The following is a 14,876-nucleotide window of genomic DNA, read 5'->3' as shown; positions in this document are numbered from 1 at the left end:
AGCCCCTCCTCTCACACACCAGCACTGGCAGACACTTACTAAGTTCAATGTTACAACAGACAACCAGGAGGAGAGAGGATCAGCAAGGGGTGTTTGAGCTTTAAACAGCCCCTCCTCTCACACACCAGCACTGGCAGACACTTACTAAGTTCAACGTTACAACAGACAAGACAGAGAAGACTGATAAAAATAGCTACCTATTTCAGCTCTGTACCTTTGACAGGTTTGACCTCGGCTAGCTCTCGCTATATGGACCCTTACTCTACTCAACACCAATGAATGAAATTGAACCTGGATGACGTGATAACACACAGGGGTGTTCTGCTGATTGGCTAGTCAATCGAAGACAGCCATTTAGAGGTGTGATAACTGGGACCTAACAGTTCTCAGGAAAACATGAAGCAATGCATGTTTCTGTCAATATGATGTCCGTTCTAAGTAAGTCCCAACTACCACACTTACAAACAAGGCCATTCCAGAGCTATTTAAAGTAGCTGGCAGTACAGGGGAACAACTATAATCATGCTGGGGTTGCAACTTCTGTTCTGCTATTAGAAATGACTCGGCAGCACAACTTGGGTTTATCTTGAAGAAATCAAATTCAGGTTTTCTGGCATTTTCAATTGTTCATGTTGCTGGTGGTGTTGCTTCACTGTTGGATTGAATGTTTTTCTCTTACTTAGTCAAACAAGTAATTAGATGTTCTATGGCCCAGTAAGAGAGGGATGATGGGCTTTGGTGAATTGCCTGTTGTGTTTAATGATTGACCTGAAATACTTTTAAACCAGTCAGTCAAATGATTTCCTTGGAAACAAACTGTAGATGTTGTGGTTGCATCAATATAGGCTGTGGTTGTGCAGCCTGTTAAACAGTCTCATAGTGTTTGCGAATCCTTAATTAGTCCTTCTCTCCCCTCAGATGTTCCGATGGCCGATTGCCAGTAGAGTGGATGAAAACGAGATACTGGAGCTTCAAGTGTTCAACTACAGCAAAATCTTCACCAACAGGTCAGTTACTATAAACACAGTATTGTAACATACCTACCACTACTAACAAAACTTAAACACAACAGGTCAGTCCCAACATGCTCAATACACACTCCAACGACGAGTCAGAGGCAATAATACGCATAACAAGCTCCAACTGGCCACCAGACTAACCAGGATCTAACTAGGGGTTGCAACATAGAGGGAAGGATACCAGCTCCCTTCCAACACTTTTCACCTGCCATCCTCAGACTTACATAATGCTGTAAACAATGTAGCTGCAGGCACTTCGGATTGACAATCAGATCCTAACGCTTCTTCACTATGAAGTGATAAATTGACTCAATTAAACGTGTGATAGGCTGCAGACCGCAGGGCAGGATTAGGTCAAATCCTTAAATTGAGGATTCACATTTTAGCAGACTCTCTTATCCAGAGCGATTTACAGTAGAAATTAGGGTTAAGTGCCTTGCTTGGGGATTCAAAGTGTAGTGGCTCGGGGATTCAAACCAGCAACATTTCAGTTACTGGCCCAACACTCTTAACTGCTAGGCTATCTGCTGCCCCCATTTGAGAGGAACGTTGTAGCACCAGTGGTTAAACACTATATAGCTACTCTACCTATCTCTATGGTTAAAGATCATCACTAACTTTGGAAGCTTTTTTCTTTCTACTGGATGGATACAGCCCTTGTAGAAGGATGGTTTAAGTTAGTGCATTCATGCTGTTAGATGTCATAAAGCTAGTGAGTACATTGTCAACCTCTGTTAGCTTGACTGGATTCATCCCATCAGATCAGGTCTACCAGCTGCCCTGTGGGCTGACTGCTGTGTCCCGAGTCCTCAAATTGGGCTTCCCACGCAAGAACCCTGTGTGTGTGACGTTGTTTGTTTATCTCAGCCACATAAAGAGATGAGTCAGAACTAAAGCACTCTGACTGCTCTGTCTATCGCTTTTTCATCAACGCAGCTATGTAGTGGCATCAAGACAATTCTACTGTACTATTGACTTCTATGGGAACCATTAATGATACAGAGACAGAGAACAGACAGACAGTTTGGTCCTATTCTCAACAAGTCCAGGTTCAAGGATTTGATTGAAAATCATTATTTTGTATTCGATAGTTTGAGTGTGTTTACTTGGTTTTCGTGTCATCAATATGGACAATGGACCACCCATTTGCACAGATATGTTCTTTTCATACCTATTGGCATGTCATTAACATCTGAGAGTACAGCTGTGGAGTTGCCTAGCTCCTAGACAGTTCTGATGCCTATGAGAAGAGCCTTGCTGTGTTCGTGCCGTGTGTTGCTCTGTAGCTACAATGGCGGGCGCATCTTCAAACACAAAGCATCAGTTAATATAAAAAGATGCTGCGGATAACACACCAACACACACCTAACAAGGGGGGTTGGTAAATCATTGAAGGTCACCCCTAGCATATGTTATTCTTCTCACACCTGCCCCATATGTCCACAGACCGCCTCATTACAAAAGTAACCAATACCCTTCATGGCTACTGGTTGATGACCTCCTGGCCTGATGACTGTCAATAGTCACCATGTCATTATGGCTGGCAGGCCATGTCACACCGAGTTCAGAGCAGAATGGATGGGAGAATGAGTAGAGGGATGATGAGGGTCATGTTACCAAAATAAAAAGAGTTGAGGTATGACAAAGATGACACACACACACACACACACACACACACACACACACACACACACACACACACACACACACACACACACACACACACACACACACACACACACACACACACACACACACACACACACACACACACACACACACACACACACATTGATGCACCAATGGGAGACACTGCAGTTTATTACGACCCAAAACATTGTTGCTGCTTACATTTTTTCCTCCAATTTCATTTATGTTAAGGGATGTGAGTGTGACTGTATAAAGTCCTTCTTCTACAAAGCCTTCCACAGTGAGATAAGACTGTGTATAATTCATGTGTATCTTCTCTTCCCAGACAGAGCTCCTCTTTGCCTTCGCCTCCGCTGTCCCCCTCGCCCCCCCCCCTCTCTCTCTCTCTCTCGGTCTCTCTCCCACACTCCATTTCTCCCACAGACTGCAATTCATGCCTTCATCCCTTGTATCCCTCATATCCTCTGTTTCAGTTGATTCTCTACCTTCATTTTTCTACGTCTGTCTATACTTATCAGCAAACCTTAAACCTTTCAGTTCATTACATTTCACCATCTGTCCTCGTTAATTTTCCTCACATTCTCCCTCTTTCATTCTTCATTCCGCAACGCCTCTATTCATCTATCCATCTTTCTCATTTTCTGTTCTGTCATCCCTTTCATCATTATTTCATAACTCCCTTCTCCTCTCTCCTCCATTCCCCAAATACTTCTCTGTCCTTGGTAAAGTGCAGAGGGTCATTGTCATTCCCCTCACATAGAGCACTCATCAACACACAGTTACTGTCTCTAAACTTTGCACAGTGGCACAGCCACACCATAACCACACAGGTACAGGGGTGGCAGACAATATAGGGGAGGAGCTAGGAGCTCTAAGAGAGAGAGAGAGAGAGAGAGAGAGAGAGAGAGAGAGAGAGGTGTGGGCATGTGTGTTATTCATGTCTAACTGGCCAACATGGGGAACTGCTTAGTAATATGACAATCAAAACTAAATCAGTTTAAAGCTTAATTTCTTCTTCTTACCATTTCTCAAGAGCATACAGTACAGTCATTTCCATGAGAGAATACTCAGCCTGTGGTTTGTTTTCATATTCCAAGGTCTTCTCTACAGTCATTTCTTCTAAGAGCAAAACATGTTCTTGTAGTCAAGCCTTAATTAAGGAAGTTTTATTTTTTATAACCCAATCTCTATTTTTTATGTAAATGGCATGCTATACAGTAGAAGGGTTCAGACACCTTTTTTTGTGATTTCACATGAGAAACTTACCCCAAACTGCAAATCATTTACTCATCCTCGTTGTGTAGTATGGGGGCCCTGAGAAGACATGAACAAAGTCTTCAAAAACACCCAAATACGCCCTTTTAGAAATGCTCTCAGTAGAGTTATGCAGGTCTTTAGATGTTGAAATTGTGTCATTCTGAACTTTATCCGGAATGTTATATAATGGTTTTGCACGACTCAATCCATTTCCCCAATCCAGCTGTTGCCTTCCATGTAGCCTGCTGCTACAGGTAACTGCCAAAATAAAGGAAACCCCAACATAAAGTGTCTTAATAGGGCGTTGGGCATCCATGAGCTGCCAAAACAGCTTCAATGCCCCTTGGCATAGATTCTGTGTCTGGATCTTCCTGTGTAGAAGCACCCCATGCTTTCAATATGCTTTGTATCCCTTGTTTATTCAAATGTTTCCTTTATTTTCTCAGTTACCTGTAGAATGGAAGGACAGGTATCGCTTGAGTCGCAACAAAATGGAATATACCTTTGCGGATAAAGTTCGGACTGACAGAATTTCATGTGTTCTTCATCACTATACTGAGAACTTTGCCCGTTATAAAACAACGTATTTGGGTGTTTTTGAAGCCTTTGTTTGTGGGTTTTTTGTGTGTAAAGAATACAACTTCTCCTTTAATTGAATGAATTGCCCGATGGAAGCTAGCACACTTCAGACGTTGAGGGTTGATCTAGATTAGAAAAATGAAATTGACTTGAGAAGGAATAAAGAGAGGAACTCTGCTTTGAATTATGAAGTAGATGAAAGTAAATTGTTTGGCAGGCAAGGATCAATAATGAATGGCACCTTTTGAAGAGCCAAAAAGTGAGCCAGAACCTGATAGGCTGTTTTTATTCTATTATTCAGGAGTACACAGGAGTGGCTGAAAGGGACTGACAAACAGTTCACTTTTCTGAGGAGGTATCGATCACCATTATGATAACAAAAGGACAGAGTAGAAAATAGATAAAGATTGGGGAGGATAGAGGAGAGGGTTGGAGAAGAGAGAACAGTAGAGGAGGGTACATGAAAATGACCTAAATAAAAGTTTGAATAGTTTTTAGTTTCTTGTAAAAAATAGATAAACTATACTCCATAGAGAATCATCCTAGGTATTTTGGCTATGAGCCCAAAAGGGACATACCATATGGTGTTATTCAGTATGGGAAGACTTAGCTACTTCCAGATGAAGCCTGGCTGTATGTGCTGGAGGTGGAATGATTAGTTACAGTGAGGATTAAATCTGGAGTATGGTTCTGTTTCTGTCTCCATGAAGTTTGTCCTCTATTGAATTATATGTCTATATGGCTGTTTACTTCATTTGGCTGCAGTTGTTATTATTGTTACACTTCAGTTTCTGCTGCATTTTGCATCCATCTCTCAGGAGGGAGGGGAAAGTGAGAGAACAGACACAGAGAGAGAAAGAGAGAAGGGAGAGAGGGGGCAAAGCAGAGAGAGAGAGAGAACGAGATGGAGGAGTTGGTCTTGAGGCCCAACACTCTGCTGTGTTCCAAGTGAAGAGAGAGAGAGAGAGAGAGAGAGAGAGAGAGAGAGAGAGAGAGAGAGAGAGAGAGAGAGAGAGAGAGAGAGAGAGAGAGAGAGAGAGAGAGAGAGAGAGAGAGAGAGAGAGAGAGAGAGAGAGAGAGAGAGAGAGAGAGAGAGAGAGAGAGATACACGATGGGTGGGGAAGGGAAAGGGGAGACAGAGCTAGAGAGAAGTTGGAGTGATAAACACAATGATGGTTTGTGATTGGTCTTTTACTGATAGGATCTAACAGCCATGGCTATTAATGTCACTGCCTCTCTCTCTCTCTCTCTCTCTCTCTCTCTCTCTCGCTCTCTCAATTCAATTCAAGGGGCTTTATTGGCATGGGAAACACATGTTAACATTGCCAAAGCAAGTGATGTAGATAATATACCAAAGTGAAATAAACAATAAAAATGAACAGTAAGCATTACACTCAGACGTTCCAAAAGAATAAAGACATTACAAATGTCGTATTATGTATATATACAGTGTTGTAACAGTTAAAGTACAAAAGGGAAAATAAATAAACATAAATATGGGTTGTATTTACAATGGTGTTTGTTATTCACTGGTTGCCCTTTTCTTGTGGCAACAGGTCACAAATGTTGCTGCTGTGATGGCACACTGTGATATTTCACCCAGTAGATAGGGGAGTTTATCAATATTGGATTGTTTTCAAAATCTTTGTGGATCTGTGTAATATATATGGTCATACATTTGGCAGGAGGTTAGGAAGTGCAGCTCAGTTTCCACCTCATTTTGTGGGCAGTGTGCACATAGCCTGTCTTCTCTTGAGAGCCATGTCTGCCTACGGCGGCCTTTCTCAATAGCAAGGCTATGCTCACTGAGTCTGTACATAGTCAAAGCTTTCCTTAAGTTTGGGTCAGTCACAGTGGTCAGGTATTCTGCCACTGTGTACTCTCTGTTTAGGGCCAAATAGCATTCTAGTTTGCTCTGTTTATTTGTTAATTCTTTCCAATGTGTCAAGTAATTATCTTTTTGTTTTCTCATGATTTGGTTGGGTCTAATTGTGTTGCTGTCCTGGGGCTCTGAGGGGTCTGTTTGTGTTTGTGAACTGAGCCCCAGGACCAGCTTTCCTAGGGGACTCTTCTCCAGGTTCATCTCTCTGTAGGTGATGGCTTTATGGAAGGTTTGGGAATCGCTTACTTTTAGGTGCTTGTAGAATGTAACGGCTCTTTTCTGGATTTTGATCATCCGCGGGTATCGGCCTAATTCTGCTCTGCATGCATTATTTATATTATTAATATTACTCAGTTCCTTTGGCTTGGATGCCTCATGATTGACTATCGCTCTGTTCAAGTAGTGTGATTTTGCTGTGATCTGATAGGGGTGTCAGTGGGCTGACTGTGACCCAGAGTCTCTGAGAGACTCTGGGTTGAGGTCAGTGATAAAGTAGTCTACAGTACTACTGCCAAGAGATGCGCTATAGGTGTACCTACCATAGGAGTCCCCTCAAAGCCTACCATTGACTATGTACATACCCAGTGTGTGACAGAGCTGCAGGAGTTGTGACCCGTTTTTGTTGGTTAAGTTGTCATAGTTGTGCCTAGGGGTCCATATGGGGGAGGGAATGCTGTCACCTCCAGGCAGGTGTTTGTCCCCCTGTGTGCTGAGGGTGTCAGCTTCTTGTCCGTTTCTGGCATTAAGGTCACCACAGACTAGTACATGTCCGTGGGCCTGGAAATTATTTATTCCCCCCTCCAGGATGGAAAAGCTGTCTTCATTAAAGTATGGGGATTCTAGTGGGGGATATACAGTTTATTTCGGAAGCTTACATACACCTTAGCCAAAGACATTTAAACTCAGTTTTTCACAGTTCCTGACATTTAATCCTAGTAAAAATGCCCTGTCTTAGGCCAGTTAGGATCACCACTTTATTTTGAGAATGTGAAATGTCAGAATAATGGTAGAGAGAATTATTTATTTCAGCTTTTGTTTTTTTCATCACATTCCCAGTGGGTCAGAAGTTTACATACACTCAATTAGTATTTGGTAGCATTGCCTTTAAATTGTTTAACTTGGATCAAACGTCTCAGTTAGCCTTCCACAAGCTTCCCATAATAAGTTGGGTGAATTTTAGCCCATTCCTCCTGACAGAGCTGGTGTAACTGAGTCAGGTTTGTAGGCCTCCTTGCTTGCACATGCTTTTTCAGTTCTGCCCACAAATTTTCTATAGGATTGAGGTCAGGGCTTTGTGATGGCCACTTTGCCACAACTTTGGAAGTATGCTTGGGGTCATTGTCCATTTGGAAGACCCATTTGCGACCAAGCTTTAACTTCCTGACTGATGTCTTAAGAATTTGCTTCAATATATCCACAGAATTTTCGGTCCTCATGATGCCATCTATTTTGTGAAGTGCACCAGTCCCTACTGCAGCAAGAGTCAGACCCACCCCCACAACATGATGCTGCCACGCCAGCTTCACGGTTGGGATGTTGTTCTTCGACTTGCAAGCCTCCCCCTTTTTCCTCCAAACATAACAATGGTCATTATGGCCAAACAGTTCTATTTTTGTTTCATCAGACCAGAGGACATTTCTCCGAAAAGTACGATCTTTGTCCCCATGTGCAGTTACAAACCATAGTCTGGCTTTTTTTATGGCGGTTTTGGAGCATTGGCTTCTTCCTTGCTGAGCGGCCTTTCAGGCTATGTCAATATAGGCCTTGTTTTACTGTGGATATAGATACTTTGTTACCTGTTTCCTCCAGCATCTTCACAAGGTCCTTTGCTGTTGTTCTGGGATTGATTTGCACTTTTTTGCACCAGAGTACATTCATCTCTAGGAGACAGAATGCGTCTCCTTCCTGAGCGGTATGACGGCTGCGTGGTCCCATGGTGTTTATACTTGCGTACTATTGTTTGTACAGATGCACGTGGTACCTTCAGGCACTTGTAAATTGCTCCCAAGGATGAACCAGACTTGTGGAGGTCTACAAACTTTTTCCTGAGGTCTTGGTTGATTTATTTTGATTTTCCCATGATGTCAAGCAAAGAGGCACTGAGTTTGAAGGTAGGCCTTGAAATACACCCACAGGTACACCTCCAATTAACTAAAATAAGGTCAATTAACCTATCAGAAGCTTCTAAAGCCATGACATAATTTTCTGGAATTCTACAAGCTGTTTAAAGGCATAGTCAACTTAGTGTATGTAAACTTCTGACCCACTGGAATTGTGATACAGTGAATTTTTATTTAAATAATCTGTCTGTAAACAATTGTTGGAAAAATGACTTGTGTCATGCACAAAGTATATGTCCTAACCAACTTGCCAAAACTATAGTTTGTTAACAAGAAATTTGTGGAGTGGTTGAAAAACGAGTTTTAATGACTCCAACATATGTGTTTATGTATACTTCCAACTTCAACTGTAGGTTTGAGAGCGATGTCCTTTAGGGTCTGGGCGAAGGTGGGGCAATGCTGCCTTGTATAGGTGGACCTGGTCATAAAGGCTGTTCAAGTCCAGGGTGGAGTGGTGGGCCAGGTAAACATTTGGTTTTGAGGCACAGTCACGGGAAATACTTACCCGCTGTATGGTAGCAGGGTGGAAGTCTTTTCGTGGTAGCAGGGTGGAAGTCTTTTCGTGGTAGCAGGGTGGATAGTTAGGGAAAGTAGAATAAGCTTTTTCTATCACTCCCTTGAGTGCTTTGGCCACCCTTTCCTGCTGGGCTCTAAGGTCGTTTGTGCCTGTGTGTATTATTATGTGCCTAGGTGAACCTAGTTGGTCCTCAGACAGAAGGTCTAGGGCGTGCTGGGTGTTCGGACACCAGCTTTTAGACACACTGTGTTTGGGGATTTTTTTTTTTGAGTCCATAAGGAGTACAATCTGTGTCTTGTGTATGTCCTCAGTGGGTGTGGAAGGGTTGTCAGGAGGGCTATCAGGGTGGCTGACAGGGGGGGTGCTCAGAGGGGGTGAGATCACCTGGGCTTGGGGTTCTTCATTTGTTTGTCCAGCTGTGATGTCAAGGCTATGGTCAGGCTCTGGGGTGGACTGTTTTGCTGTGGTGTTGAGACTTTTGTTGGGAGCTGAGGTGGGCTGTTGGCTTCTCTGCGGGGGTGGCCACCTCTCTAGTGGATTGTTCTCTGTCACACGCCACCCCCCTCGCCCTCTCCTCCAGCAGTCTGATCCTCTCCTCTAGTGCTCTGTTCTTCTCCTGCTCCTGCTTTTTATCATGTTGAAGTTGTCTAACCACAGTCCTGAGTGCAGATATGTCTCTCTCCACCTCCAGCTCTCCGGGTCTGGTTAATGGGGTGTTGTTGTGCTGGACTGTTGTCTGGGTCTGTGCTGACTGGAGTGTAATCACCTGCTGTTCCAGCTCCACCTGCCTTACCTCCAGCTGGGTAAATGTATCCTTCATTTCAATGAGGGAGTAGTACTCTGTGCTGGGGGGTTGACTTTCCGCTTGGGGTTGCTCATCTGCGGGGTTATATAATGAAGAGGTCTGGTCTGACCTGCTAGGAGTCGGGATATCTTTCTCAAGGGAGAGCTTCTCCTGTTGAGTTAAGTCTTTGATTAGATTAAAGTCTGTTTGCTCAGTTTGTAAAGGTCCTAAAGGCGTGTGTGTATGTGCCAGGGTGTATGTGCCATTGACTGGTTGCCCTTCCAGATCCGTCAGTGTGGCTTATAGTGTGTGTAGTTGGGCTCCCAGTGGATGTGTGTGTGTGTATTAAGGTTGTTTGGGTGTATGATCATTAGGCTGACATGTGGCAGGAGCAACCTAATGGGTTCCAATATACTGTGTTTGTGATGTGACTTGGGGGGGGGGGGGGGGGGGGGGGACTATATCAATTATTCACATCCTCTGTAATTCTCTGACTGAATACGGAGGGTACCACGTTTCACTCCCACTTGAAACGAACAGCGAATTCCATTTGCTCGTAAATTATTTGTGTAGTATCTATGAAGGCCTTACAAACATTTGGAGTTGATGTAGAAAGCATCTGTCTCTGGTGCCAAAGGTTGCATGTTCAAATCCAGTGATATACACTGCTCAAAAAAATAAAGGGAACACTTAAACAACACAATGTAACTCCAAGTCAATCACACTTCTGTGAAATCAAACTGTCCACTTAGGAAGCAACACTGATTGACAATAAATTTCACATGCTGTTGTGCAATTGGAATAGACAATAGGTGGAAATTATAGGCAATTAGCAAGACACCCCCAATAAAGGAGTGCTTCTGCAGGTGGTGACCACAGACCACTTCTCAGTTCCTATGCTTCCTGGCTGATGTTTTGGTCACTTTTGAATGCTGGCGATGCTTTCACTCTAGTGGTAGCATGAGACGGAGTCTACAACCCACACAAGTGGCTCAGGTAGTGCAGCTCATCCAGGATGGCACATCAATGCGAGCTGTGGCAAGAAGGTTTGCTGTGTCTGACAGCGTAGTGTCCAGAGCATAGAGGCGCTACCAGGAGACAGGCCAGTACATCAGGAGACGTGGAGGAGGCCGTAGGAGGGCAACAACCCAGCAGCAGGACCGCTACCTCCGCCTTTGTGCAAGGAGGAGCAGGAGGAGCACTGCCAGAGCCCTGCAAAATGACCTCCAGCAGGCCACAAATGTGCATGTGTCTGCTCAAACGGTCAGAAACAGACTCCATGAGGGTGGTATGAGGGCCCAACGTCCACAGGTGGGGGTTGTGCTTACAGCCCAACACCGTGCAGGACGTTTGGCATTTGCCAGAGAACACCGAGATAGGCATATTCGCCACTGGCGCCCTGTGCTCTTCACAGATGAAAGCAGGTTCACACTGAGCACATGTGACAGACGTGACAGAGTCTGGAGACGCCGTGGAGAACGTTCTGCTGCCTGCAACATCCTCCAGCATGACCGGTTTGGCGGTGGGTCAGTCATGGTGTGGGGCGGCATTTCTTTGGGGGGCCGCACAGCCCTCCATGTGCTCGCCAGAGGTAGCCTGACTGCCATTAGGTACCGAGATGAGATCCTCAGACCTCTTGTGAGACCATATGCTGGTGCGGTTGGCCCTGGGTTCCTCCTAATGCAAGACAATGCTAGACCTCATGTAGCTGGAGTGTGTCAGCAGTTCCTGCAAGAGGAAGGCATTGATGCTATGGACTGGCCCGCCCGTTCCCCAGACCTGAATCCAATTGAGCACATCTGGGACATCATGTCTCGCTCCATCCACCAACGCCACGTTGCACCACAGACTGTCCAGGAGTTGGCGGATGCTTTAGTCCAGGTCTGGGAGGAGATCCTTCAGGAGACCATCCGCCACCTCATCAGGAGCATGCCCAGGCATTGTAGGGAGGTCATACAGGCATGTGGAGGCCACACACACTACTGAGCCACATTTTGACTTGTTTTAAGGACATTACATCAAAGTTGGATCAGCCTGTAGTGTGGTTTTCCACTTTAATTTTGAGTGTGACTCCAAATCCAGACCTCCATGGGTTGATAAATTTGATTTACATTGATCATTTTTGTGTGATTTTGTTGTCAGCACATTCAACTATGTAAAGAAAAAAGTATTTAATAAGAATATTTCATTCATTCAGATCTAGGATGTGTTATTTTAATGTTCCCTTTATTTTTTTGAGCAGTGTATTATTTTTTAGGAGATTTTTGTTTTAAGCCTATCCCAAACCATAACCCTTACCTTAACCCTTCAGAGTTAATGCCTGACCTTGAGATTTCTGAGTTAATGCCTAAACTTAAAAACTTCTAAATTTGACGTTTGGAACAACTTCAAATTTGAGAAACATAGATGAATGTCTAATTCTGACGTGAGACTGTGAGAGCTTGTTGTAAATGCACTATGAATGCTTAATTCAGCCTTTATAGCTGTTGCTCATACAGAGTGAAACCCATATTTTTTGCCCCTTTTTCTCCCCAATTTTGTGGTATCCAATTGGTAGTTACAGTCTTGTCTCATCACTGCAACTCCCATACGGACGCGGGAGAGGCGAAGGTCAAGAGCCGTGCGTCCCCCAAAACACAACCCAACCAAGCCGCACTGCTTCTTGACATATTGCGCACTTAACCCAGAAGCACCAATATGTCGGAGGAAACGCTGTACACACGCCACAGGAGTTGCTAGCGTGCGATGGGACAAGGACATCCCTGCCGGCCAAACCCTCCCCTAACCCAGACAACCCCCCATGGGTTTCCCGGTCACGGCCGGCTGTGACAGAGCCTGGACTCGAACGCAGAATCTCTAGTGGCACAGCTAGCATTGTGATCCAGTGCCTTAGACCACTGTGCCACTCGGGAGGCCCTGAAACCCATATCTCTCTAAGCAGTCTGGTACGTGGTGAGACTCAGGGCTGTTACAGAATGGGAATTGAGCTTATCTCCCAATTTAAGTATTTTGGAGCTTTTGGCTTTTGTTTCAATCCAAAGCTATTAAATAAAAGTAAAAAATACATATACAGTGCCTTGCAAAAGAATTCATCCCCTTGGCATTTTTCCTATTTTGTTGCATTACAACCTGTAATTTAAATTGATTTTTATTTGAATTTCATGTAATGGACATACACAAAATAGTCCAAATTGGTGAAGTGAAATAAAAAAAATTACTTGTTTAACTTCTCTAGGATAGGGGGCAGCATTTTCACGTTTGGATGAAAAGCATACCCAATTTCAACTGCCAGCTACTCATCCCCAGAAGATAAGATATGCATATCATTAGTAGATTTGGATAGAAAACACTCTGAAGTTTCTAAAACTGTTTGAATCATGTCTGTGAGTATAACAGAACTTATTTAGCAGGCGAAACCCCGAGGACAAACCATTCAGAATTATTTTTTTTGAGGTCACTCTCTTTTCAATGTTTTTTCATTGGGAATACAGATTTCTAATTGACCTTCTTGCAGTTCCTACCGCTTCCACTGGATGTCAACAGTCTTTAGAAATTGGTTGAGAGTTTTTCCTTTGTGTAATGAAGAAGTACGGCCATCTTGAACGAGGGTCACTCGAAGTGTTCTGTTTGTTAGAGGCGCATGACCAGAAGGCTAGCTACAGTTTGTTTTAATCCTGTATTGAACACAGATCATCCCGTCTTCAATTTTATTGATTATTTACGTTAAAAAAGACCTAAAGTTGTATTACAAAAGTAGTTTGAAATGTTTTGGCAAAGTTTACAGGTAACCTTTGAGATATTTTGTAGTCACGTTTCACAAGTTGGAACCGGTGTTTTTCTGAATCAAACGCGCCAAATAAATGGACATTTTGGATATATATCGACGGAATTAATCGAACAAAAGGACTATTTGTGATGTTTATGGGACATATTGGAGTGCCAACAACAGAAGCTCGTCAAAGGTAAGGCATGAATTATATATTTTTTTCTGCGTTTTGTGTCGCGCCTGCAGGGTTGAAATATGCTTCTCTCTCTTTGTTTACTATGGTGCTAACTCAGATAATAGCATCGTTTGCTTTGCCGAAAAGCCTATTTGAAATCTGATATGTTGGCTGGATTCACAACCAGTGTAGCTTTAATTTGGTATCTTTCATGTGTGATTTAATGAAAGTTTGATTTTTATAGTAATTTATTTGAATTTGGCGCTCTGCATTTTCTCTGGCTTTTGGCCAAGTGAGACAGTAGCGTCCCGCCTAAACTCCGATTTTTGGATATAAATATGAACTTTACCGAACAAAACATACATGTATTGTGTAACATGAAGCCCTATGAGTGTCATCTGATGAAGATCATCAAAGGTTAGTGATTCATTTTATCTCTATTTCTGCTTTTTGTTACTCCTCTCTTTGGCTGGAAAAATGGCTGTGTTTTTCTGTGGCTATGTACTGACCTAACATAATCGCAAGGTGTGCTCTCGCCGTAAATCATTTTTGAAATCAGACATGTTGGCTGGATTCACAACAAGTGTAGCTTTAATTTGGTGTCTTTCATATGTGATTTCATGAAAGTTGGATTTTTATAGTCATTTATTTGAATTTGGCGCTCTGCATTTTTACTGGCTTTTGGCCAAGTGGGACGTTAGCGTCCCACATATCCCAGAGAAGTAAAAAAAAAAGAAAAAAGAAAAAAACGGAAAAGTGGTGCGTGCTTAAGTATTCATCCCCTTTGCTATGAAGCCCCTAAATAAGATCTGGTGCAACCAATTACCTTCACATAAGTCACATAATTAGTTAAATAAAGTCCACCTGTGTGCAATCTAAGTGCCACATGATCTGTCACATGATCTCAGTATATATACACCTGTTCTGAAATGCCCTAGAGTCTGCAACACCACTATGCAAGGGGCACCACCAAGCAAGCGGCACCATGAAGACCAAGGAGCTCTCCAAACAGGTCAGGGACAAAGTTGTGGAGAAGTACAGATCAGGGTTGGTTTATAAAAACATATGCGAAACTTTGAACATCCCACAGAGCACCATTAAATCCATGATTAAAAAATGGAAAGAAT

General features: G+C 43.3%; 1 protein-coding gene across 1 annotated transcript in view; it reads left to right on the top strand.

The window, feature by feature from the left end:
* The window catches only part of LOC120019539 (otoferlin-like), a 127,134-nt gene that overhangs the window by 27,981 nt on the left and 84,277 nt on the right, over positions 1-14,876 (top strand). Inside the window, exon 3 of the mRNA XM_038962838.1 lies at positions 919-1,007. Coding sequence (XP_038818766.1) covers positions 919-1,007 — 89 coding nt within the window. The remainder of the gene's footprint in view (positions 1-918; positions 1,008-14,876) is intronic.

Source organism: Salvelinus namaycush, chromosome 24 (assembly GCF_016432855.1).
Source record: "Salvelinus namaycush isolate Seneca chromosome 24, SaNama_1.0, whole genome shotgun sequence".
In the NCBI taxonomy this organism is placed as follows: domain Eukaryota; kingdom Metazoa; phylum Chordata; class Actinopteri; order Salmoniformes; family Salmonidae; genus Salvelinus; species Salvelinus namaycush.
The sequence above is the reverse complement of the archived record's forward strand: the minus strand, read 5'-3'. Positions and strand labels throughout refer to the sequence as shown.